The sequence below is a fragment of the Phyllostomus discolor genome, chromosome 4, assembly GCF_004126475.2.
Source record: "Phyllostomus discolor isolate MPI-MPIP mPhyDis1 chromosome 4, mPhyDis1.pri.v3, whole genome shotgun sequence".
Lineage (NCBI taxonomy): Eukaryota > Metazoa > Chordata > Mammalia > Chiroptera > Phyllostomidae > Phyllostomus > Phyllostomus discolor.
Genome location: NC_040906.2, coordinates 110,568,076 through 110,594,838, shown reverse-complemented (window position 1 = coordinate 110,594,838; position 26,763 = coordinate 110,568,076). Strand labels below are relative to the sequence as shown.

Sequence of the window (26,763 nt, the reverse complement as noted above, 5' to 3'; positions counted from 1 at the left end):
GGACACCATTGAAAACCTTAGTGTGGAGAGCACAGAGGGGCCACTCAGCTAACCCCAGGAAAGTGAAACCACCACACAGAGAAGGGAGAGTAGCAGCGCTGGTCTCTCCGGGGAGGAGGGGACGACGTCCAAGGAGAGACTTCTTCTGAGATTCCTGCAGAGCAGAGACCTAGAGGGTAAATGTTGTAACTGTGTGGAAGACCTACTGTTTTAAAGACACAGAGAAGCAGCTGACCATGGAGCCCTTCCTGACACTGTGCCTGTTCATCAGGGTAGTAACCCAAAAGCTAAATAGTAACTCGGAATGACGCATGAACTCTGGCTATACGCTACCCAGTGTGGAGTACCCTGGGTATTATGGATGTCATGATACCTGGGTAAAAGTAATTTTAAAAACCAACAAACCAGAAAATTTTCTCTATTTTCCACAGATTTCTGTATTACTTTTACTTAGCAAACATTAGTGGCTGCTGGTTAACTTGATCTCATGGCACTGCTGGCTGTAGGACCCCAGATTATATGAGACCAAACTCTGTGAGTATTCAAGTTATGAAAGCAAGGGAAGGGGGGGGTCCAGCACACACTTAACCTTCTAGGACGTGCCCAAAGACCACCCACAGAGACAGGCAGCATGTATGTGAACAAGCTCTGGGAAGTCCAGGTCCCCCAATGCCAATGTCAGCTGCCCAGAGGCTCCTCGTGCAGGGTCAAACATCTTGAATACATGGCTACCTAGTTTCTCCTGTTATAATTTCTCACTTATTCTTGGGGTCAGATGAGAGTGAGCACACATGCACATGCCACTTGTGCCACGAGCCAGGGAGAGGGCAGGCTAGGTCCCATCTCAGGGATGACAAGCCACAAATTGACTTTGGATAACTTACCTCCTACATGATAGGAAATACAGCACTGAATATCCCAGCAAATGCACACTATTCTCAGAAGTGTCAGCTGAATATGGCTCGCTCAGCACTCTGGGCTGTCTCCACATACGTGTCTACTTCTGGGAAGGGCCTCAAATACTCAGCCTGTCACATATGAGGCTGCCTCATTGGTGAAGACAGGGCCAGGGGGCATCTTGAGGAAAGGGTTAGAGTCCCAAATAGAGTGAGTGCTAAAGTATTCAGCATCAGCTCCACTCACCAATTCCCTCCAAACCAAAGTATTAAAATGGAAAATGAAGTAGCCTTACTATGTGATTCATTTTATATACAGTTTAGAGACAGGTAAAACTAACTGAGGTGTTAGAAGTCAGTGCAGTAGTTACCCTTGCTGGGGCAGGGGTGAGGGGCACTAGAAAGGAACCCAAGGGACTTCTACAGTACTGGGAATGTTCCATACCCTGATACAGGCACTAGTTATTTAGGGGAAATTTACCAAGCTGTGCATCTATGATATACGTACTTTCAAAAATATATGTTATATTTCACCCTGATATGGCTCAATGCATTGAGTGATGGCCTGTGAACCAAAGGGTCACTGGATTGATTCCCAGTCAAGAGTCAGGCACGCACCTGGGTTGCAGGCCAGGTCCCCAGTTGGGGACATGTGAGAGGCAACCAATCAATGTTTCTCCACACACATCATTGATGTTTCTCTCCCTCTCTTTCTCCCTCCCTTTCTCTCTCTCTGAAAATAAATAAAATCTTTTAAAAATATGTTATGTTTCAATGTAAAGTATACATTTTTTTATCCTTACCCAAGGACATGCTTATTGATTTTAGAGAGAGGGGTGGGGAGGAAGAGGGAGGAAGAGAGAGCGAGAGCGAGAGAGAGAGAGAGAGAGAGATCAATGTGACAGAGAAACATTGATTGGTTGCCTCTCATACATGCCCAGACCCAGGGACAGAACCTGCAACCCCGGCATGTGCCCTGACTGGGAATAAAACTGCATGACCTTTCAGTTTATGGGAGGATGCTCCAACCAACTGAGCCACAGCAGCCAGGGCTAAAGTTTACATTTTAAAAAGCAAAAAGAAATGTCCTCTCAAGACAATAATGAAATCCCACCATTAGTTTGTCCAGGTTCATCTCTGGTCTCCACACCTCATCAGACAAGGAAGAACAGGATGAGCAGGGCAGATACCACATGCAGAGTCCAATGTGAGTGAAGAATGAAGCCACCTAGCAACTGAGAGCATGGAGCTGGAGCATGCAGCCCAGGAGCAGACATGGCAGCGGGGCCTTGGTATCTGGGCATGTAAAGCTAACTGCATGGCCTGCCCCCTTGACTGTGTCAGGGCTCTGCTCACACATCGTCTTCTCATGATGACCTCGGCTTACCACCCTGTCAAAAACCTGCTCCCATTCCCACTCTTGCCAACAAGGCACATCTCTGTCCTTTCCTGCTTCCTTTTTCTCCATAGCACTTATCACAATCCAACAAATGCCTGTTTTTCTACTTATTGTCTGTTTCTGCTCATCAGAATTTAAGCTGTAGGAAAGGGATTTCTTTTTACATATAATTTATAGCTGACTACACGTAAGTGCACAGTCGTTTCAACACATGTATACATCTGTGCAAAAATAGGCCCCAGTCCAAACAGAGAACATATCTAACAACCCAGAAAGTTTCCATGCCTCTTTCCAGTCAATCTCCATCAGAGTCAACCATCGTTCTGATTTCTATTGCCATACATTATTTTTAAAACTCTACTTAAATGAAATCATACAATGTGTAATTTTTCTTCAACATGTTTTTTAAAAATCTTTTAATTTTACTTTTCAATTCCTTTGCTCATTTATAAACATTTTATTTTTAAGTATATTTTATTGACTATGCTATTATAGTTATCCCATTTTTTTCTCCCCTTTATCCCCTTCCACCTGGTATGCTCATTCCCTCCAGGAATCCCCCCCTCCTTAGTTCATGTCCATGGGTCACACATGTAAGTTCTTTGGTTTCTCCATTTCCTATACTATTCTTAAACTCCACCTATCTATTTTGTACCTACCATTTTTGCTTCTTATTCCCTGTAACTTTTCCCCCATTCTCCCTCTTCCGCCTCCCTGCTGATAACCCTCCATGTCATCTCCATTTCTGTGATTCTGTTCCTGTTCTAGTCATTTGCTGAGTTTGTTTGTTTGTTTTTAGGTTGTTGATAGTTGAGTTTGTTGTCATTTTACTGTCCATAGTTTTGATTTTTTTCTTAGGTAAGTCCCTTTAACATTTCATATATAAGGACTTGGTGATGATGAACTTTAGCTTTACCTTGTCTAGGAAGCACATTATTTGCCCTCCCATTCTAAATGATAGCTTTGCTGGGTAATTTTGGATGTAGGTCCATGACTTGGAATACTTCTTTCCAGCCCCTTATTGCCTGAAGGTTTCTTTTGAGAAATCAACTGACAGTCTTATGGGTACTCCTTTGTAGGTGACTGTCCCCTTATTTCTTGCTGCTTTTAAGATTCTCTCTTTATCTTTAACTTTTGGTATTTTAATTATGATGTGTCTCGGTGTGGCCCTCTTTGGGTCCAAGTTCTCTGGGACTCTCTTGAGCTTCCTGGACTTCCTGGAAGTCTATTTTCTTTGCCAAATTGTGGAAGTTTTCTTTCATTATTTTTTCAAGTAAGTTTTCAATTTCTTGCTCTTCCTCTTCTCGTTCTGGGACCCCTATGATTTAGATGTTGATATGTTTAAAGTTGTCCCAGAGGTTCTTAAGCCTGTCTTCATTTTTTTGAATTCTTGTTTCTTCACTCTGTTCCAGTTGAATGTTTATTTCTTCCTTTTGTTCCAAATCATTGATTTGAGTCCTGGCTTCCTTCCCAACACTATTGGTTCCCTGTGCATTTTCCTTTACTTCATTTTGCATAGCCTTCACTTCTTCCTCTATTGTGCATCTGAACTCAATAATTTCTGTGAGCATCCTGATTACCAGTGTTTTGAACTCTGCATCTGATCAGGTTGACTATCTCCTCAGCACTTAGTTCTTTTTCTGGAGTTCTGATCTGTTCATTCACCTGGGCCATATTTCTTTGTTTTGGCACACCTGTTACATTGTAAGGGACGGAGCCTTAGGTATTTGCCAGGGCGGGGCAACCCACTTCCCTGTGTTGTGGTGCTATATGTGGGGGGGGGGGTCACAGAGGGGGGGGTCACAGGGTCTCCTGCCACTTGCTCAGCTCTCGGTGGACTTTGAGTCACTTCCCATTTCCCCCAAGTGACTGGCACCCTTCTAGGTGCTGATTCTCTGAGTGGTGGGCTTATGTACATTCTAGGACCCTGTGGGCCCCTCAAACTAATTCTCCTGAGACTGGCAGTTACTTCCAGTGCTGCAACCACCACAGATTTTTACAGCCAGAGGTTATAAGGAGGGGTCAGAGAGGAAACAATGCTGCTTGCTCGGCTCTTGATCCGCTTTCAGACACTTCCTCTGCTTCCTCAAGCGACTGGTGCCCTTCCAGGTGCTGCCCTGGTGCTGAATCCTGGATGGCTGGGCTTGTATACATTCTAGGACTCTATGGGCCCTGCCCCTCCAATGAACTCCGAGTAACTGGCAGTTTCTTCTGGTGCCGCAACCTCCACAGGTTTTTACAGCCAGAAGTTCTGAGGCTTTATTTTCCCGCTGTTGGAATCCTGGGTTATATGGTCTGTCTTGTGCCCAAAAAACCAGTTGTTCTTCCTGGTTTTTATATGCATGCAAATGTAGGACTGCCTGGTCCGCCAGTCACCACCTCACCACCCTGGCTGCCTGTCTCCACCCCTCCTACCAGTCTGGATGAACGTTTGTTCATTAAGTCTTGGTTGTCAAACTTCCATACAGTTCTATTTTCTGACAGTTCTGGTTGTTTTTTGTTTTTAAATTGGTTGTTATCCTTCTTTTGGCTGTGCAATGAGGTGAAGCATTTTATCTTCCTATGCCTCCATCTTGGCCAGAAGTTCCTCAACATAAATGGTTTTTGAAGTGGTTTCTTCAACGTTGTTGCCTTTATCAGTAATTTGTCCTTTCTTATAGTTCAGTACCTTTCCACTGCATGATTATCCATTCTCCTGTTAACAGATATTTAGGTTGTTTACAATTTTTGTCTATATGAACATTCTTGCACAGCCTTTTAGGGAGGATAAGCTTTCATTTTCCTTGAATAACTAGAAGTAAAAGGCACAGATTTTTGCCTATTCTGTTTGTGGTTGTATCCCCAGTGCCTAGAGCAGTGCCAGATAAATACTTGCTGAGGAATGGTGGTTCTCAATCTCCATCCCTCAGAAGAGATAGACCTTTTGGCTACCTCAGCACAGTATCAGAACACAGTATGTAATTCACTGCCCTCCAGTGGCCAAGCACAGTAAAGCCATACTCATTTCTGGATATCTTGTGACATTATCATAAACTTTTCATTCTTTCATTTATCTAGATGTATGGAAAGTGTATTTTCGATACCAAGTTGAAGGTGCTGGGAATATAAAGATGTTTAAAATTGTCTCTGGTCTCAAAGAATCATACAGTTTGGTGGCAAAGGGCAGGAAGGGAAACACAGAAATGTGTATTACAGTAAAGTGCTATAGACAAAATGTACAGGGTTATGGAAGCAGTACTGCTGGGGTGGCATGGGTTAGGGGGAGGTCTCAGGGAAGGCTTCCAGGAAGAAGGGGAGTCTTAAAGGATGCATAAGGATTAGTCTAGGGGATAAAAGGATGGTGCAGAACAAGGCTTTTGATTAAAAATGTCAACACCAGGTTGCTGAGTTTAAGGGGTGATGCAGGGCAAAGATCACCCAGGGTATTACACAACAAGCTAGAGAACCTGGACATTTTAACCTGCAGGTGATGAGATGCTACTGAAGGGTTTCAGGCAGAGGAGCTGCATGGGCAGGTCTGTGTTTAAATGGTGTGGAAGATGGGCTTGAAGGGGATGAAACCGGAGATGGGAAAACACTCTTGGCAATTTCAGCAACTCAGGCCTGACCTAAGGCAGTCATAGGATGGAGAGGGGAACAGATTCAAGAAATATTTAGGACATAAAATCACCAGAGCTTTGTAATTGACTGGATATGGAAGAGTGAGAAAAAGGCGTCATGAAGCATTCTTAACATTAAGTGACAGGAAATGCTGCTATCTGAGGCAAAGAGGTAGCTGGCAGTGGGGAGGAGAGTAGTCAGTCAAACAATGAGTCTCCGGGGCCACATGGTAGCAAGGACTACCAGTTGTCTACAAATGACTATTCCCCCTTCCTTCTTGGTGACAGGGCCCCTATGGGTACTGGCCACCTGGGATACAAACTGTTTTCCAGCCTCACTTGCAGGCAGTAATGGCCATTAAGACTAAGTTCTGACAAAAGAGATTTGAACCCTAGCATCAGGTATTTGGGGAGTGTCCTTACATGGAAGGAGTATACCCTTCTCCCTGTCCTCCTCCTCACCTGCTGGAATATAGCTGTGATGGCTAGAACTCACAGCTATGTTGGATCACAAGAAGGAAGCCATGTGCTGAGAAGGGTAGAACAGTGACAGGAAGGAGCCTGGGCCCCTGATATCTGGGAGCACAATACAAGCCTTCTACTACTTACCTCTGGAGTTTTAATGTTGAGAGAAATAAGCTTTTTTCTCTTGCTTAAGATACTTAAGGTATTTGGGATTCCTTGTTATATGCAGCCTTTCCTTACTGATCATCTATGAGAAATGGACAAGTCACACAGGGAACTGGATGCATGAGTCAGATGTGTGGGAAAGTCCTCCCTTTGGAGAGTTCCGGTGCTGTTCTGGCTCTAAATAGAACCTGACATGAAAGTCCTGCTGTACTGCTACGTGCAGAAAAGGGGGAGTTACTTGATACTAGTGCTTCACTGGTGATGAAAGAAATCACCAGACACCACTCTTTTTTTGAAAATAGGACATGTCCTGAGACTTACTCTTTTACATGATTTCCTCATATGTATCACTTAAGTAGTTGCTGATCAGCAGTTTATTTTAGTGATGACCTCACTATCAATTACATTTGACCTCAATGTGTTCAGAGCTGGATCAGTAACATTGTCTAAGCCCTGGTGGGTGTGGCTCGGTGGTTGGGCATTGTCCTGCAAAGCGAAATGTCACTGGTTTGATTCCTGGTCAGGGCACATGCTAGGATCAGGTTTGGTATGTATGTACCAGGTATGTATGAGAGGCAAACCAAATGATGTTTTTCTCTCACATCAATACTTCTCTCCTTTTCTCCCCTCCCCCTCTCTCTAATAAAATTACATAAATCTATAATAATAATAGCTAAACCCAGAGATTTTGGAGATTAGAGACTAGAGGTATTCTGCAGTCTCAGAGATCATAGTCCAGAGATTGTACACTGTTACCCCTGGACCAAGACACAGAGGGCTTATCCACAGAGGAGATACTCCTACATGAGCAGCTGATTTCAGCAGATAAAAAAGCTGCTTGGGGTCTAGGCTGGTATGGACAACTTCTCTCTCAACTCAGGGGAAAGTCTGGATCTGTTTTCAACTACTTTACAAAAAAAATGACACAAAGCATGAAGCAAGCTCAGGTACTAATTTATAAAGGTGACAGAGAATAGCTGGGGGAGGATGCAGGAGAAAGGCCAAAAAATGTCCAGGTGGCGTATGGGTCCCGCAGCTCCAGTGGGACAGAGCCTCCATGCTACAGTTCAGGAAGAGGGGCTGGTGGGGTAAGGCTGCCTGGTGACAGCTGTCCAGGATGCCTACTCCCTGAGCAAAGAATACCTGAGGTCTCCTGAACTAGGGAGCATTATATCAAAAACCTTTTATAGTAGCTGCCTTGAGTAGGATATGGCACCATCAGAGAAGGGGATAAAAGAAGGATTATTACTCAGACAAGAGAATTATTCTCGAAGAGCACAATGTTGTAACTAGTTAAAGAAAGGCCTTGGAGCTGGAGAGAAGTCTGTATGCTTTGTGTCTTTGAAACTTAATTTGCATCCATCAACTGGTGAGCAGATAAAGTGTGGTATATCCATACAATTAAATATTACTGAATAAAAAGGAAGTGCTGACACATGCTACAGCTGGATGAAATGCAAACATATGCTAATCTTTAGGCCATCTGACCTTGGCAAGTATTAACCTCTCTAATCTCAGCTTGTTTACCTATAAAATGGAGATAATGAAAGTATCTACTTCACAGGATTATTGCTGAGGATTAAATAAAATAATGATTAACAAGGCTTCAGCCCACACCTGGTAAGCATTCATATGTAAATAAACTGTAGCTATCATTATTTTGTGTTATTCCTCCAGTTAAAGACTGATAACCATGCTCTTAGGTTAGACATCTGGAGATGGCTGAATCAGCCTTGCCAAGACTTTCGGTGTCCATTCCCAATGTCTTATCCATGCCCTGTGTGCTCTAGCAGACTGTGCATATTAAGAGGTGGCCTGTTGTTCAGCAAATGGAGTATCTCACTTTGGATACAAAGAATCGCAGAGGCTTAGGAATAAATTAATTTAACATTATCCTAAAATGCCAATAAGGCTTGTGGGGGATTTATCTGTCTTTACCTTATAAAATATTCAATAGAGTAAATACTATGTACTATGTTTTAAGAATAATACTAAGAGCTGAACATTTATCTACTAGGATACTAAATTCCAAATTTGTCTTTTAAAGACTAAGTCAGAGCTTACCCTTAGGTTTTCCTGTTAGAACTGCTGTGTAATGAGTATGTTTTAAAAGACAACAGTCTGATAATAAAAGTAAATTAAACATAAAAATATACAAAGTGAAAGAAGCCAGGTACAAAGACCACATATTGTATGATTCCATTTTTATGAAAAGTTCGGAAAAGGCAATATCCAGACACACAAGGTAGATTAGCAGTTTGCCTGGGGTACAGAGGAAGGGGGACTTGGGTGCTGATGGCTAAGGGGTAACAAGGTTTCTCTGGGGAGGGGTAATGTCTAAAATTGATTTTAGTGATGGGTCAACACGACTCTATTGGATATACTGAAAACTATTAAATTGTATCTTTTAAATATCTGATATATTTATTTTTATCCTTACCTGAGGACATGCTTATTGATTTTAGAGAGAGGGAAAGGAAGGGAGATAGAGAGAGGGAGAGAAACATCAATGTGAGAGAGAAACATCATTCTGTTGCCTCTAGCATGCTCCCTGACCTGGGACCAAATACGAAACCCAGGCAGGTGCCCTGATTGGGAATCAAACCTGCATCCCTTCAGTTTACGGGACGATGCTCCAACCCACTGAGCCACACTGGCCAGGGCTTGAATTGTATTTTAAACAGGTGAGTTGTACGGTTTGTGAATTACATCTCAATAAACCTGCTATCCAAGAAAGCTCCCCACAAACCTTAGTTTATAAATTTACTTCAACCTCAATAAAAAATTTTAAAGAGTTCCCTACCTCTTGAATTTGGCAAGTTGATTCTAAAGGCAATTTTTTAGAAGGGTATGAAGAGACTAGCCCTGGAATAATAAAACATACTATAAAGCTCTAAAATCTAAGCCATGAGGTACTTGCACAGAAATGTATATAAATGTGAAAGAAATAAGCAGAGCTATGCAATAAAGGAATTTATGTTGTATGATGAAGAGGGGTTTCACAGCAGTGTGAGGATGCACTATTTATAAATGGCGTTGAAACAATGAACTACCCAGCGGGAACAGTACTTAAAATCTCAACCCCCACGACACAGGAAAATAAATGTACTAGGGAAATTTAAAAAGCGAAATGTAGCCCTGACTGGTGTGGCTGAGTTGGTTGGGCATCATCCCACAAAGTGAAAGGTTGCTTTTTTGATTCTTGGTCAGGGCACATGCAGATTCGGTCCTTGGTTCAGGCATGTGCTAGAGGCAACCAATTGACTTTTCTTTCCCACATTGATGTTTCTTTCTCTCTCCCTTCCCCTCTCGCTAAAAATAAATAAAATCTTAAAAAAAGGAAAAAAGAGACTTCCGGCCAAGATGGAGGTGTAGGTAGACACACTGTACCTCCGCACACAACCAAAAGAAGGACAACAACAATTTTAAAACAAAAAACAACCAAAACTGACAGAAAATCAAACTGTATGGAAGTCCGACAACCAAGAAGTTAAAGAAGAAACATTCATCCAGACTGGTAGGAGGGGCAGAGTTGGGCAGCCAGGTGAAGAGGACACAGGGCAAGGTAGCAGGTGATGGAACAGGGAGGGCAAGGCCATGGATTGTGGAACACGGTGCTGTGCACAAGGAGGCTGGTGGATCGAGTGGTCCCACATTCATGCCCAGATAAACCAGGCGAAACTGGGGAGTGAGACGGACCTTGAAAACCAGGGTCCCAGCTCAGGGAAATAAAGCCTCAAATCGCTGATTCAAAACACCTGTGCGGGTTGAGGTGCTGGGAGAAACTCCCAGCCTCACAGGAGAGTTTGCTGGAAAAACCCACAGGGTCCTAGAATGTACACAAGCCCACCCACACGGGAATCAGCACCAGAAGGGACCAATTTGCTTGTGGGAAGTGGGGGAAGTGACTCGCATTCGGCAGAGAGGGGAGCAAGTGTCATTGTTCCCTCTTGGACCCCTTACCCACATACAGTGCCACAATGCAGTGATGTGGGTTGCCCCGCCCTGGTGAACACCTAAGGCTCCACCCCTCAGTACGTAACAGGTGCGCTGAGAAAAAATATGGCCCAAATGAAAGAACAGATCAAAGCTCCAGAAAAAATACAGCTAAGTGACGAAGAGCTAGCCAACCTATCAGATGCACAGTTCAAAACACTGGTAATCAGGATGCTCACAGAACTGGTTGAATTTGGTCACAAATTAGATGAAAAAATGAAGGCTACACTAAGTAAAATAAAGGAAAATGTACAGAGAACCAATAGTGATGGGAAGGAAACTGAGACTCAGATCAACAGTGTGGACCAGAAGGAAGAAAGAAACATTCAGTCAGAAAAGAATGAAGAACAAGAATTCAAAAAAAATGAGGACAGGCTTAGGAACCTCCAGACATCTTTAAACATTCCAACATCCAAATTATAGGGGTACCAGAAGGAGAAGAGGAAGAGCAACAAGTGGGAAAGTTATTGGAACAAATAATAAAGGAGAACTTCCCCATTCTGGCAAAGGAAATAGACTTCCAGGAAGTCCAGGAAGTTTAGACAGTCCTAAAGAAGTTAGACCCAAGAAGGAACACACCAAGGCACATCAGAATTACATTACCCAAGATTAAAGTTAAGGAGAGGATCTTAAAAGCAGCAAGACAAAAGGAGAGAGTTACCTACAAAGGAGTTCCCATCAGACTGTCAGCTGATTTCTCAAAAGAGACCTTACAGGTAACAAGGGGCTAGAAAGACGTATTCCAAGTCATGAAAGGCAAGGACCTCTACCCAAGATTACTCTATCCAGCAAAGCTATCATTTAGAATGGAAGGGCAGATAAAGTCCTTCTCAGATAAGGTCAAGTTAAAGGAGTTCATCCTCACCAAGCCCTTATTCTATGAAATGTTGAAGGGACTTATCTAAGAAAAAGAAGAAAAAAACATGTACAGTAAAATGACAGCAAACTCACAATTATTAACAACCCCACCTAAAACAAAAAAAAAAACTAAAACAAATTAAGAAAACAATTAGAACAGGAACAGAACCACAGAAATGGAGATCATGTGGAAAGTTATCAGCAGGGGAGTGGGAGGAGGAGAGAGGGGGAAAAGGTACAGAGAATAATTAGCATAGATGGTAGGTAGAAAACAGACAGGGGGAAGGTAAGAATAGTATGAGAAATGTAGAAGCCAAAGAACTTACATGTATGACCCATGGACATGAACTAAAGGGGGGGAATGTGGGTGGAAGGGGATGTGCAGGGTGGAGGGGAGTGAAGGGGGAAAATGCGATAGACAATTTTAACAGAATAATCAATAAAATATATCTTAAAAAAAGAAAAAAAGAAAAGCTAAATGTAAATCCAAATGCACAAGAGTATTAAAAGAAAACTTGGGAGAGTATTTTTATAATATTAGGGTGGGGAAGGAAAGACCTCCCAAGCAAGATACCAAATCCAAAAGCCATAATGGAGGAGACATTTCCTCCTCGTCCTCATACTTTGCAAAGACTTGTTTACCTGTTTGTGGATCCTCCCCCACTAGATGGGAGGAACCACAGGGCAGGGCCCAAGTCTGTCATCTGATTTGCTTTATCCCCTGGCACATAATAGGAGCTCAATAAATACTTGTTGAATGAAAAGATTTGACTATATAACAATTAGGAAGTTCTATATAAGGAGACACAATATACAAATTAAAAAGACAAATGACCTGGGAGAAAGAAATATTAGGTTGAACCATATAAAATTCCTGTGGGGAGAGGTAAAAAATGGTTGAATATTAGCAATTTCATGTGGTTCATTCAACCTAATATTTTTATCACACACCAGACGAAGAATAAATATATCTAATCTACAAAAACCTCTTACAAAATAAGTCCAAATATCCAATAGAAAAAATGGCTAAAAGATTTGAACAAGTAACAAAGAAACATGTAATAAAGAAACAAACACTAAAACACATACGAAAAAATAAACAACCTCACTGATGAGCAAGTGAAAATAAATATGAAACGCAAACCATGGTGGTATATGTGCTAGATTGCTGCAACACAAGTGCACTAAGAGGCCCAGTTGTACTAAGGATGTGAAGAAAAGTGCACTCAAACATCAGTGATTAGAGTATAAGATGGTATAAACTTTTCTGGAGTGTAATTCAGTAGTACCTATTTGGCATGCTCTTGGGACTAGCAATTTCACTTCTAGAGACTCCCATTCAGAGAGAGAGATATTTTGACTAAAATGCACAAGAAAATATGTACAAGGATATTCAATGTTATTTATAACACCTAAAAGTTATAGATAATTTAAATGTCATTCTATAGAACTGTTAAACTATAGTAAAGCCTTATTATGAAAATAAATGTAATTGCTGAAAATGGTAAGTTACGGTAGACCTGTATGCTCAGACTTGGAAAGGTGGCCATGATATTTGTGAGTGAACACATCGGTATACAAAAACGTATGGATAGTTCGATCCCATTTTTCTGAATGCAACAAAGAACAATAATATATGCAGGCCTATCCACATGCAGGAAAAAGTATGGAAAAATATATACCAGTAGTAGTCAACAGTAGTTATCTCTGGGGGCGGGAGGCAGTAATAGCACTTCAAAATTTTTTTGATTCTTTTTTTAATGAGCAGGTACTTCTACTGCAATTTTTTTAAAGGCAAGGGGCAATAAGAAATGTGCCTGCTACCTGCTTTGGAGCATAGAATGGAGCAGAGGGAGCCATTAGAGGTCCAAGGGCAAGGATCTGAGATGAGACAACCCTGGTTTGAAGAGCATAGGTAATTAGGTCAAAAGACCTGTGTTTGAGTTTTAAAAGCTCATTAAACCTCTGAGGCTTGGATTTCTCACCTGTAAAATGGGTTGAAACATTTAGCTTAAAGAGATATTGGGGCCTACTAAATGAAATCAGGTATGTCAAAGTACTTTGCAAATGGTAAAGTGGTTTAAAAATCAGGGTGAGCCCTGACTAGTGTGGCTCAGTGGATTGAGTGCTGGCCTGTGAATCAAAGGGTCGCCAGTTCAATTCCCAGTCAGGGCACATGCCTGGGTTGTAGGACAGGGCCCCAGTAGGGGGCATGTGTGAGGCAACCACACATTGATATCTCTCTCCCTCTCTGTCTTCCTCCCTTCCCCTCTCTCCAAAAATAAATAAATAAATAAATAAATAAATAAATAAATAAATGCCAGGGTGGTATTACTGCCTGGTATGGTGAAGCCCTAGGCTGAAAACTAAAAAAACAAGGGCTAACACTACAAAGTCCTAAGGGAAGGAGAGAAAAATGGGAACTGATGAGACATATCAAGCAACTAGAATGTGTGTAGTCAATTTGGACCCTGATTCAAATTGTTAAATATATTTATGAGAATCAGGAAAATTTAAATACTGTTATATATAACATTATATTAAGGAGCTATTATTACTTTTTAGCTGTAATAATTGCATTATGGCTGTGGGTTTCTTCAATCATTGTGTTCTAGAGATACATATGGGAATATTTATGGATGAAATCATGTGATGCTTGATTAGCTCTAAATAATTCACAAAGCTAAGAGGATAGAGAATGAGTGGAGGTACAGATGAAACAACACTGGCTGTTGAAGTTGGGTGATAAGTATAAAGGGTTTTAAAGTATGATTTTTTTCTAATTTTACATATGCTTGAAATGTAACATAGTAAAATTTTTGTAAGAAATGAGTGGATGCCACCTTCCTAGGTCTAGGAGAAGCTGATCTGCAGCCCGCTGCAGTGGTGACACTGAGTGCTGCAGAGGGCTTGCCACGAGCAGCCCACGCTGCCCTGCACGAGTGCTGGGGGTCGGTAGTGCTTTCACTGGTCAGCAGGCGGGGCTGACAACCAAATACCAAGATCAGAATGCAGTCCTACTTATCAAACAAAGAAAGGCACAGTGTGTGGTGGGACTGGTGGGGTTGAGGCAGTAATGGGATGGCTGACTCTAGAAAGTAAAGAAAATTTGTGTACAAAATATAAATAGCAGCTAACAATATAATTAAATATCCAACTGGAACTGTTTTTAATTGGCATAATACTGTCACTAATATTTCATGCTAGCATTTAGACTTCAAATGTAGACTAATGAATGAATTAATACCTTTCTAGGCTCCTCCTTTAATGCTATTTTAGAAAAGTGCTATTGTAAACAGCAGCCTACAATATAGTATATATATCCCAATAGATCAGTTGCAGTGTTCCTAATAAAATTAAACACACAGAATTAAGCTGTTTCTAAAAGTTGACCTGTTAATGTGAAGGGAAAATGAAAAGTCCTCTAGCAAAAGCTTTATTTATATGCTTCCAGTAGCTGAATTTTCACTAGTCTCGCTTTTGCTTGGGATCACCTGACAGAGTGAGCAAGAGTGACCTTCTGCCCTTACTCCAAGGTCTGCCCTGGTTGCTTCCACTCAAGGGGAAACAGGATGATGTCCTTCAGTTGTCTTACTTTTTGAGACTGCCTTATGGAGGACCAAAACACCATCCCTTTAAGCCCCATCAGAAAGCCTGAATGGGACGAATCGAGTGACACATTTCCTAGCCTTCCCCTGCCAAGGGCCTCCACTCTAGTCCACTTCTCATTACCGTCCTACCCCCCTGCCATGGCTTTCTCCAAAATCCATAAAATCCAACCCCCAACCCCTGAGTCTAAAGAAAAAGGTTCTAGTCCTAGCCCTGCCACTAAGAAGGAGAGAATCTTATAGCCTATCTGTGAAATGAAAAGATTACATGGCTGGTTTGCTAAGACCCTTATCACTGTTGATTCTCACGTGAGCTTCCCTTTAAGAAGAAAGCATCAGGCCACGACAGATGGGTTTTCCTTTGAATTTATTAGCACAAGTAATTAAGGAAACCAAAAAAAAAAGGCGGAGGATCCTCAAATCCTTTTAAGACCACCTAATTTAGGCCTGGCCAGGGGAGGAGGCCGGGGCTGCAAGAAAACCTAACTGCCACAGTGACATCTAATCATTCCACCCAAAGTGACCAGAACCCAAAAGGGTAAGAGGTGAAGGAGGAGGGGAAGAAATCAAGGTGCTGGGGCTATCCTTGGTCTACCCCATTACCTCCAATGTGAGCTGGATTCTGGTGCCATGACCTTTGCCCCTGTACGTGTCCACATCCTACTACTGAGAAACAGCATGTGAACTAAGTGGGAAGGCCTGATATATCGTACATTCTAAAATGCCGGCTTTCATGGATGTGGGCCAGTGTTTCACACAAGTTCAAAATAATCCTAAAATGACCTTAGATAAACTATCAAATCCTCTGTTTATGGCAGAACATAACATACCGATTCAATCATTCTTGTGAGAGAGCAGGTCTTTTTAGGTGAGATTTGTGATCATCGCAAGAGATAGATTCCAGGCTTCTATGTTGTTAAAATAGCCTTAGCTGTCTCAAGTCACTATCCTGACTTAGCAAGACATGCCTACTGGCTGCATTCGGGAAAAACAAACAGACTGAAGAGAAGAAAGAACAATAGCTCGTCCAACTTGGTACTCATGCTTCTTACCCACATATTCTGATAGGAAGACGACAAAGAACGGAGTGACCAGGTCATTAATTCCCTGGACATACCCACTGGCAGGGTGACGGATGGCCCAAATAAATAGAATTCTTTCAAAGATCTAGGAAAGAAGGAAAGAAGATATAACTGTTAAATTATGGGGATACACTCCCTCCCTCCATTTACCTGCCTCATACTTTATCTCAGGGTTGCTGTAAAATTTTTAGGAAAAATTTTTAAATGCTATGAGATGAAATATAGAAATATAAAGTTTCTAAGGTACCAATTGTTTTTTAAGCAGAGGTAGATACTTCTTGCCCTTTATCTTTACAGTGTCTAGCCAGTCTGATGTAAGATTAGGAAAAGGATGGCAACACAATGCCTCAGAAAAGGTTTGCAATGCAAGTCACTGATTCAGGGTGTCATTTGAAGACACTGTTTTTCTAGTTCCAGGAGCAAGTATCAAACAGCCAAGTTTTGGTACTTTTGCTAAATCTCTTTTTTGTCATTACAGGATGAAGATAGGAAATACCTTTTCTACCACCTTCTCCTTTCTCCCTGCTGAGATGGAAGAAGATGTAGTGACAGACAAAAGATATAGGAAGTCACTTCATATATCAGGATGTAACCCATACATTTGCTGGGGATAGCAAGTCAAGTAAACCAAATCCTATTGGACTCTTGCAGCTGGGAATCTGAGAAAAGACAAATCAGCCAGGGCCTCCATGGAAAAGCTTCTGCGGTTATGTATATTAGCCACAAGGGGCCAGAGGGTTAGAACGGGGAGAAAGAAGAGCTCTTTATGGTCCCTTTTCAGAGTCTGGCCCTGTCCCATTCAACTACATTCCCCACTGCTTTCATTAGGCCCTCTGAGCTTTTCTCCCATTCCCTGGCTTCATCCCACTGACCACAACTCCTGGGCTTAATGTGGATTGCTCATGTCTCTGTGAACCACGCAGAGAGTGACAGAGGTGTTGATGGTGTGCAGAGGGACAGGAATAACAAGGCCACCATAGCACATGATCTTGCAGAGCCCCAGACTGTCGGCTCTGAGGGCAAAATGAGGAGGCCTTCTCAGAGGTCAGGTGGAGAAAAAGAAAAGCTCCCAGGGAGAACAGTAAAAAGGAAATGGTTGTATGGTTTTAGAGTCAATTAGCTAGTATAGGAGTGAAGAGGAGACTCTAAAGACACAATAAAGGACACTCCCCAGCCCTTCCAGCTGGCAAAGCGCTGAGAAACATTCCCACTGTCAACCCTCTGGCGCTTCCAGGCCATGAGAACAAAACTGTCTGGACGGGGCTGACCTCTCTGCCTCCATTAGACTTGCCCACTTGTTCTCTGGGGCTGAGAAAGGGCAGAGTACCCCCATTTGTGTTAGACTCAACCCTGTAATGGGGGCTCGCCTACATTCTTTCCTCTCTCTATTAAATGACCCTCCCTCCCTTGAAACTATAGGTCAAGCTAGACTCACCAAGTTCAGGAAATCCCAAGGATTCTCTACATCACTTTGTCTCCTCACACCTCCTGCAACCTGTCTGTCTAGATATCTGTTAAAAGCTCCCTCAGGTCAGCCCTTCTGAAGGACTTACCAGGGCCTCTATTCCACACCCTCAACCCCTTGTGAATACACAAATCCTTGGTGACTGGCTTTAATAATGGCCACCGGCTACCCATTCACAATCAGGACCTGCAATAAACGCTCTGTATTAAGGACGAGGCAGTGCAGACACACACTGTACAAGTGGAGATGACAAAGAGAAACTGAATAGAACCAAACCTGGTTACCACTAGAGACCATGGAATCTTCATTACAGAAAAATGTCTGGGATAATCTGGCCTCACAGAGAAGAGAGGAGAGGATAATACCTAAGGGTTTTTCTACACTTCTTCTACCAGTGTGAGTAACTCTGACTTACTATATAGTTAATGCCGAAGAACCTTTCAGGTTCGCAAAGCAAGTCTTTCAATATTCAGAGTTACTTGGTTCTCTGCTCCTTGGTTAGCATTTTGCTCTGTTTAAGGGGACTACAGCCTGCTAGACAGAGCAGAGATTTGAGAAGGCTACAGTTTGATTTTCCTTCTTTGTATTCAAGTTTCCACTATTAGGAGAAGCCTTTTAAACAAGCTACTTTCCCTGTGTCCAAGTTTAGAGTAAGCATGCACAGCAGAAGTATCTGAACATCTCCAGGTTGAAATGAGGAATGAGCAAGGCTGGGTCGGTAGTGGGAGCTGTGTGGTGACACACAGGGATCCTGAGTGGACTGGTAGCTTCCTCTGAGCTGACTAATACAGGTAAAGTAATGGTGTCACCCTCAAACCTTCTTTATGCTATTGGTGAGTCATGAGGGATCCCACCAGTAGAGACATATACAATTAAACACAATTATGAACATAATCTAAAGTCCATATAAACTATTTTGAGCATGTTTACCACCATCCCTCCTTATTATGAGGATACCTGCAAGTGCAATTCAAAGATCATTTAAACCCAGTGCCCTAGCGACTCTGAAGCTGCAAAAGCAATGCTTACTCTCTGGAAGTTTATAGTTACTGCTTGGGTAAAAGGTAATAGTCCCACTGAGACCTTCCATTTGCCTCACTAATTTGTTAGGTCTCAAAGTGTCACTACGAATTCAATTTCTGGGCACCCACCCAGAATTTAAAACAGGGACTCAAACAGATGTTCACCTGCGCATGTTTACAGGAGCATTACTCACAGCACCCAAAGGTGGAAGCAACCCCGCTGTCCACTGACAGATGCCTCAGTCAGCAGTATGTATTACACACATATACAGTGAAATATGATTCCAACTTAAAAAGGAAGAGATTCTGACCCATGCTATAACATGGATGAACCTTGAAGATATTTATGCTAAGTGAAATAAGCTAGACACAAAAGAATAAATATTGTATGATCCCACTTATTTGAGGTACCAAGAGTAGTCAAATTCATAAAGAAAGCAGAATAGTAGTTGCTAGGGAATAAAGAGTTAGGTATTGTTTAATGTACTTGATGTCACTGATGTACACTTAAAGTTGGTTAAAATGATGAATTTTGTTACACATATTGGTAACAATTTTTTAAAAATCATTACCCCAACATGATAAAGAACAGGAAACACAGGTCTAGGAATTCTAAGATGTGGGCTCCAGTCTTCATTCTGTCACCAGATATTCTCAAGACTCTGGGCAGGTCCCTTAAACTATCAGTACTATTCTGCCCATGGGTTTGTTATGAAGATCAAATGAGGATGCACAGGAAAAGTGCTCTGAAGGGACCAAAGCTCCACAGCTGCACACAGGTATTATCACAACTCGATGTAAACCTGCTCAAGGTTGGAGAGAAGGCTCCAGCACTCATCCATGCAGAAAGGTGCCACAAAGGTAGAGGGGAAAAGGGCCAAGAATGTTAAGTACTTCCCTCACCTCCTGTACAAGTGGTTGCTGGAACAATGGAATGAGAGGATTCGTCCTTGGAATGTCAATGTGGATCTGAAAAAGAGAAGCCATGGCCAAAAATACAAATGCAAGTCTGTTCTCTTGAGAAGTTATTTTCTTAGTAAGAACTAGGATCAAGGGAGTAAGAGTGAGAGCACAATTTATCTTCAGAAAGAACTAACTGACATACAAAAAAATAGTCTGTCCATCCAGAATACATTTCCATGATAGCAGCAGCTTATTGAATAGCAAAGAAACCTCCCCACAAAAAAACACTTATCTCAAAAAGCAATAGGCTTCATAACCTAAGAGAATCACCCATTTTTCCCTATTGGTCTGAAGTCTATTTCACTCTGAGCTGGTACTTCTTTAATAGGTATGATCAAAATGTGTACCCCTCTTTCCGATCTTACTCATCAGCAGTTTCCAGGAACTAAAAGAGCTCTGACAGCTACAAAAACGTGCCAGAATGAGGAACCAAGAAGGACCTGCTCATGAAGTCACGATGCATAAAAAGTGGAGAAACTCCAGGGAGAGCTGACCTTCCTAACTGGCACCGAAAGTTCTGACTTCTGTTACCAAAGAGGTCACTACAGTTGGTTTTGGCTTCGTGACTTCCCAAGTCTAACAATCGCAAGGCCTGTGTCAGCAGTGGCAGAGAGTACTTCAGTTCTTAGGGACTGTTGCAGACAGCTGCCTCTCCCAGCCTTCCCCTCTTCTGCAACCACCAGACTCCTCTTCTCCCCCAACCCTGAACCACCTTCCCTTAAGCTGTGGGGGCCACAATTTGTAATGATGGAACACTCTCTGCCAAGGCTGCTGATGGTGACAGCTCCTGCAGGCAGACCAACAGACATGGAGGCTGAACAGGCACCGGTGTCCCAGTCCTGAGGGACTGGACCGTCCTGAGTGAACACACCTTGCATCTTGTGCCCCATACTCTTACTACTACAGTGAGGTCTGTGGAACACAGTGTTGCCATCACCTGGGGCTCATTAGATGTGAAGGTCTCACCCCAGACCTACTGAATTAAAGACTGCATTTTATCACAATCCCTAGGTGGGATTTCATCAGAATCCTAGGTGATCTGTATGTACATTAAATTTGAGAAGCACTGCCACTGCCAGGAGGAAAACCCTATTTTAAATGGCTAAAATTAGAACTACCGAATTAGAAAGAGGGAATAAATTTTTTCCCCAAGCCCCCAGTACCTACTCTGCATACTCCTAGGAATAAATTTAATTCCTAACCAGCACACCATAGACTAAAGATTTGGAAAACCTGTATCTGATAGTATTCCCAAGAGACATACCTTAAGATTACATGACAAGTAAGCAAAAGGGCAGCATGTGATCACTGTACCTGTCTGTACGTATCCTGGTGATGTTCCTCATTTCGAGAGTCATAATACTGCTCAATGAAGCCAAAATATTCTTCCCGCTTCCGCTGCAGGGTCAACTTCCTCCTCTCCTTGTTGGCTGGGAGATAGCCCTATAGACAGGACTGCTAGTCAGATGGGGACAGATAATGGTTGGATGAATCCTTAATTTTTATTTCAGCCTGAGCAGTGGCTTGGAAACTATCAAAGGAATGGAAGCAAAACTGCCAAGAAAACAAGGGTAGATCCCTTTTTGGTTTTGGCCACCCAGAGTCTGCCCTCTCCTCATTCAATGACATCCACATGTGGGTGAATGAGCCCGAGTTCCCAGGGATATGTACTCTTGTAGCCCTATGCTGCGCTTGGAGCTTGTACTGCTGGTGAGCGCCCCGGAGCTCCCACAGCTGGCACACAGAGCAGTGAATGTAGGTCAGTCGGAGGGAAGTGGACTCAAGTCAAAACCTCTGAAGGCTGTGTGTGTGCAAGGTAATGCTTCTGAGAATCACAGGGAGATGCCTGTCTCTACAGCACATTTCAGTGATGAGCCACATAAGTGTGTGCTGGTTACCCCTTCTTTGCCACGATAACATTCAGAATTACTAGCATGGGAAGCTGAATGGAATCTGTGACATAGCAAATGCAACATCCACACATACAACTTCTGGCAGCAGCCCTCTCCTCGCCAAAGCTCCAGGCCGACTTTCACTCTTGTCCCTCATCTAGACCCCACTCTCAATTCTTACATCTCCTGTTCTTCTGTTCTCACCAAATCTACTCCTCATAGCATTTGAACTTATTAGAAGTGGCAGAAGTTGCCAAAAAAACCCAAACAAACAAAAAAAGAAGTGGCAGAGGCAATGATTCATGGTTGCGGGACTGAGGGTGGGAAGCAGTCAGGAGAGAAACCCATCCTCTCATAAACATTTATGCAATATATTCCACAGTAAGTGCTTGCGGGCAGAGACTGTGGTTGATTCATTTTTGTATACCCTCCCAGCACCTGGCACCGTGCCTGGCAAACAGCAGGTCCTCAATAAATCCTTGCTAGGTGAATGAATGAATTTTATAGGCTCAGAAAATCCAAATATTCCCATCACAGTGGCCGGATGGTGTTCTACACTCAGTAAAAGTGGGACTATGAAGGCTTTGGAGGGAACCCATTCATCAACTCTTCACAGTTGCAAAATGGGTTTCAACCACTTTGGTTATTCCTACTGAAAAAGGAGTCAAGCACAGGGACTGTGCGACTTGCCCAAACAAGCACTAGGACCACTGCACCTCACTATATCCTTCCTCTCTGGTGTTGAGAATGTGAGACTGTCACTATGGGAACTAAGTCATGCTCTTCTACTTGTGTAAGAATAAACTCTCCAGAACGTGTTTCTTTAGGAACAGAAATAGGATTATAGTCCCACAGTTGTGTCATATCCAGTAGGACTAGAGAAGTCTATGGAGTAAGACTAATGTGCTCGAACTAACCTCATCAGGTAAGAAGGGCAGTGTGAGGCTCATGCTTCTCTACACAGTGGGTAGAACTCACCGACAGGAGTCTCCAGGTTACAGGTCGAACCTCCCTGGGAACCCCTGGCCAGCTACACTTTCTCAGTTCATCTGCAAACAGATAACAGCTTCGTTGGATTTACCTCTTCCCAAAACCTAAAACAAGCCTTAGCCAGCCCTGCCTGATGCCTCCCACCATTCAAGTAAGATGATCACCACCATCACTATCACCACAACCACCACCACCAGCTACTGACAAGCACAGGGGTAAAGGCCAAAACAACAGCCCTGAGCAGCAAAGTGCCAAGGACATAGCTCTGCAGTAGGGATCTAGTCAGCTAGAGATTAGAGTTAGAGGGGAAGAGAAAGACCAGTAGGTGTGGATTTCAATAGAGTTGCCTTGAGGTGGGGAGACCAAAGCCAGAATAATTGCACTATGGTCTACAGGCCACAGAATCCAGTCCCACCTAATTTGGTCCCTAATTTCTAGTAACATACTTCTGACTTAATACCTGCATGTCACTGCAATGGGCACCAGATCAGGAGATGCTGGAAAAGTAAAAGAAGGAAGAATAAAGAGCAATAGCTTCCAGGTCTCTGAGAATTCCAGTCACCAAGAGGCCCTATCTTGCCCAGAGCTTATGGAAACTCACCTAAGTCAGTGTTGTGGCTGGAGAGAAGCTGACGGAATTTTTCTAGGCGGGTTTTCTCTCGGACAGTCATTGGGGGTGCCCCAGAAGCATTCTGGTCCGAGATCCGGGCAACAAGAGGGATGATGGGTCGAAGAGGAAGTGACTGCTGTTTGTGGAGTGCATTCCTCAGGCATGTATCACCTGAGATAATACAAAAGAAAAAGAAACAGGCTGTGTGAAGAGCACGGACTCGGAGAAACTTTAAACCTGACTGTTTAGTACCATCTCCTCCATAAGCCACAGCTGCGTGGCTTGTGGGCTGCCGGAGGTGTCCAGCTGAGAGGCAGCAGGGGATGGAAACCCAGCTGTGCTGCACTCTTCCCCCTGGAGGCCAGGCTGCGTTTTTTACCACACATACAAGGCACCTTATGTGCTAACAGAGACTTGGGATGCTGAAGCAACTTTGAGCACTTTTTTGGTGACTCCAGAGGACAATCAAATGTTTTCTTTCTACCCCAACCTGGAACTCTTCTTGGGGCCTAATAATGAGTTTGGGGGCAAGATAATCTGAGACCACATTCACCTTTTCTGTCCACGTCACAGAGCACACAGGAAACAACACTATAAAGCATGCTGCAATATCAGGAGGTAGCTGCGCTCCTGAAGCCCCAGCCCCACTCAGCTGCCCCAAGAGCGGGGAAGGTCAGTATCCCTTGGCCCAACTCTAACCCGTTCTTGGCCCACAGTGCGCCCTGCACAGGGTGAGAAGCCCTGGCCTACAGCAATCCCACTTTTGGTGGCTGCAGTTCCTTTATGCTCCACATGCTTTACCAAATGAACCAGCTTTTGATTCTGCTGGGATATAACTAAATAACCAGAACACAGATACAAGCTGAACTCTATGTCTGGTTCTAGACATTTCTACACTAGATGGCAAGGTAGGAGAAATGGGCAGTATAGGACTAACATTTATTGAGTGCTGGTCATATTTACATATTTCTCCTTTGACCCTTACAACATGTGGTGGGAATTTACTGATTTCTAACTCTCCTGCAGATGAGGAAACTAGAGCTCAGAAAGGTTAACCAATTTGCAAGGGGGAGCCAAGGAGCCACCACAGATCGTTCTGACTCTGAAACCCTTATTTATTTTACTACCCCAAACAAAACTCAGTCTTCAATTCTGACTGTCCTTTCATGACTGTTTCATATTCTTTCTATATCAGGGCCTTAAGAAGTATTAGTCACAAGAATTAAACAGTGACTACCAGCACAACCAGAAGGTTTACAGAAACAAGTGCCACAGGGTACTTGGCTGGGAAGCCTTGTGTAACATGAGGCCTAGAAAACACATTGCAGCGCTCAGGCCCATGTGCACAGCCTACGGCAGTGATTCACAGACTGATGCTTGCAGGACGGAAGCTCACAAAGGGAAGGTTCTGGGTGATCCTGGCTGCACAAGGGGCAGCTCAGCTCGTAGGGATCATGGAGGGGTCCTCCTCACACTGGAGACTCTCAGACATGGTGCACAGACGCTGTTTGTAGCTGTGACCCCTGGTCAACCAGCACTTAAATGCCTATCGGTGCAAGGCACCAGAGGTTCAAGCTAGGGCCCAAGCCAGGGATAGGAAGTGACTGTGGAATGATTTCAAAGGCCTCCCAGCCTAATTTCATGACCATATGCTTAGTCTAAAGCTGTGAAAGAAGTTCTCTTAGAACACGAGCCAAGACATACGCTAGGGCTCTGACATTCTTCTACTTCCTTTTCACCCTTCGCCAAGCAGTTGTTTTAACTTTCACTAGAATGATGGCACTTCCCTCTCCAGCTCAGAATAACTGGCTTCCAAAACACCCTTTAGGGCAATATTTAATATAGCAGTGCATGTTTAAAAGTATACACTGAAAGTCCCCAAATCTCTGATAAAGCCACTATCACCTCAACCAGTTATGGGAGTCTCCTGAAGAGACACACCAAAGGATCTCCTCCTGCTGCCCCGACCTGACAGGCAGGAAGCTGTGACACAGGGCCTTCACATACATGTTGCTCCGTGCCTCAGGAACAGGAGAGACAACCTTATGCTAGTTGCTGTTCCCCACGGCTGAGGAGGCCAACCAACAGTACTGAACGTTTGTGGAATTCAGCTAACAACCTTAAATATATGAGTCAATATTCTTTAACCTGACCAGGACTAAAGCAATGTGAAGCAAACAAACTACAAAAGTTTGGACCTCAGCACAGGGAAAGAGAGAAGAGATTTTCAGGCAACAACTGGGTGTCAGGAGGTAAAGCCCCAGATTGCAGGGCCAGGCAGCCATCAAGGTAGGAGAAGCAAATACAGCTTATGACCAGTTAGGCTCACTGATGTCATACCTTAGCCTTGAACTTGCTTGTTTACCATCCAATGGAAAAATCTGAGTGATGCCCTAAAGAAAAAATGTTTTTATGTAAAATGCACTCTGTTGGAAAGGCAGAGGCTATGGAGGGAGCAGGATGGACTTACTGGAATTTCTGGACAGCTGAGCATCACTGTTGGACTTTATGACCTTGTAGCTGGCAGGAACGTCAGACGTTGTTGACTGGGATCGTTCTGGTTTCACCCTCAGCTTGCTGTGGTTTTCCAGGACTTGGGCTGCAGTTGCCAAAGCAACTTTTGAGTTCAGAGTTTGGAAAGAAGGGGAGGAAAAGTCCTCTTCCTCATCATCGCCAATGTCCCAAGCATCACTGGTATTCCGGGCAAACTCATGAAAACTGGAGGCCTTCTTATTCTTCAGAGGAACTGTATTGACTTTTGATCGTTCTTTAATGAAGCTTTAAGAAAGGAAATACCGTTACCAAGAATGGTCTGACATACCTCACTACTTGTTTAACGTGATATTAATATTATTACAAACGACCTCATATACAATCATTATCATCTTCAAACAAAAAACACCCATTATCTATTCCTCACCCAGATGCATCTAGACCAGTCCTGTGCTGCAGACAGATGTAGCAAGACAGCAACGCTCGCCAACTGTTCCATGTTCTCCTCTACACTTCCCAGCCGCCAGGCACTTAGGCGAGGCCACATGACTAGCTCTGGTTGATGGGCTGAGAAATGAGACAATTACTTCCAAGTATAAAAGAAAAGGTGTGAGTTCTCTATAAACTTTCTTCTACTGTGGTAACTGATGAGGATCCAGAGGGTGGTGCCTCCTTCAGCCTGGGTAACAGGTGAGCACTGGAACAGGTAAGCACTGGAGTGCGCTCCACTCCCACCTGACCCCACTCTAGACATGCAGCATGAGCGTGAAACAAACCTTTGTGTGTCAATCCATCCACATTTCAGACTTAACCTGTTATGGCAACATAACCTCAACTACTCCTGAGGCCACAAACTACTGGTAGAACAAGAGGTAACTTTAGTTAGACTAGATGTAGCATTAAACATCAAATTCCAAAATGAACAAGTAAGTCATTCTTTTTTTGTGCCATTCAAGTGCTTCTGCTGGCTGTGAGGAAACAGTCTCAGTTTGGTGCCACTCTGTCTATAAGACTATTTTTTAACAAAGTGAGCAACATATGTGTAAGCAACAGGACCTGGCTTAGAATTTAATTAGTAAGATTTTAGTTTTTCACTTTTTTTTTAGGTTATTTTCTATTTTTGGCAAATGATATTGGTTTTTCATTTATAGAAGTGATAAGGTTTATTTTTAAAAATAAATCTAACTGTGTAAATAAAATGAGGTTTTAAAAATGTATTTAGTTTATTTCTGTATTTAGCTTTCTATTCTATTCCATTGA

At 43.1% G+C, this 26,763-nt stretch overlaps 1 protein-coding gene across 1 annotated transcript in view; it reads right to left on the bottom strand.

Moving 5' to 3' along the window:
* Positions 1-26,763, bottom strand: part of TBC1D22B (TBC1 domain family member 22B) — an 87,108-nt gene that overhangs the window by 33,121 nt on the left and 27,224 nt on the right. The window contains exons 3-8 of the mRNA XM_028509093.2: positions 25,481-25,788; positions 23,002-23,181; positions 22,389-22,459; positions 20,833-20,961; positions 19,459-19,524; positions 16,039-16,153 (exon numbers count right to left, since the gene is read on the bottom strand). Of these exons, the coding sequence (XP_028364894.1) occupies positions 16,039-16,153; positions 19,459-19,524; positions 20,833-20,961; positions 22,389-22,459; positions 23,002-23,181; positions 25,481-25,788 (869 nt within the window). The remainder of the gene's footprint in view (positions 1-16,038; positions 16,154-19,458; positions 19,525-20,832; positions 20,962-22,388; positions 22,460-23,001; positions 23,182-25,480; positions 25,789-26,763) is intronic.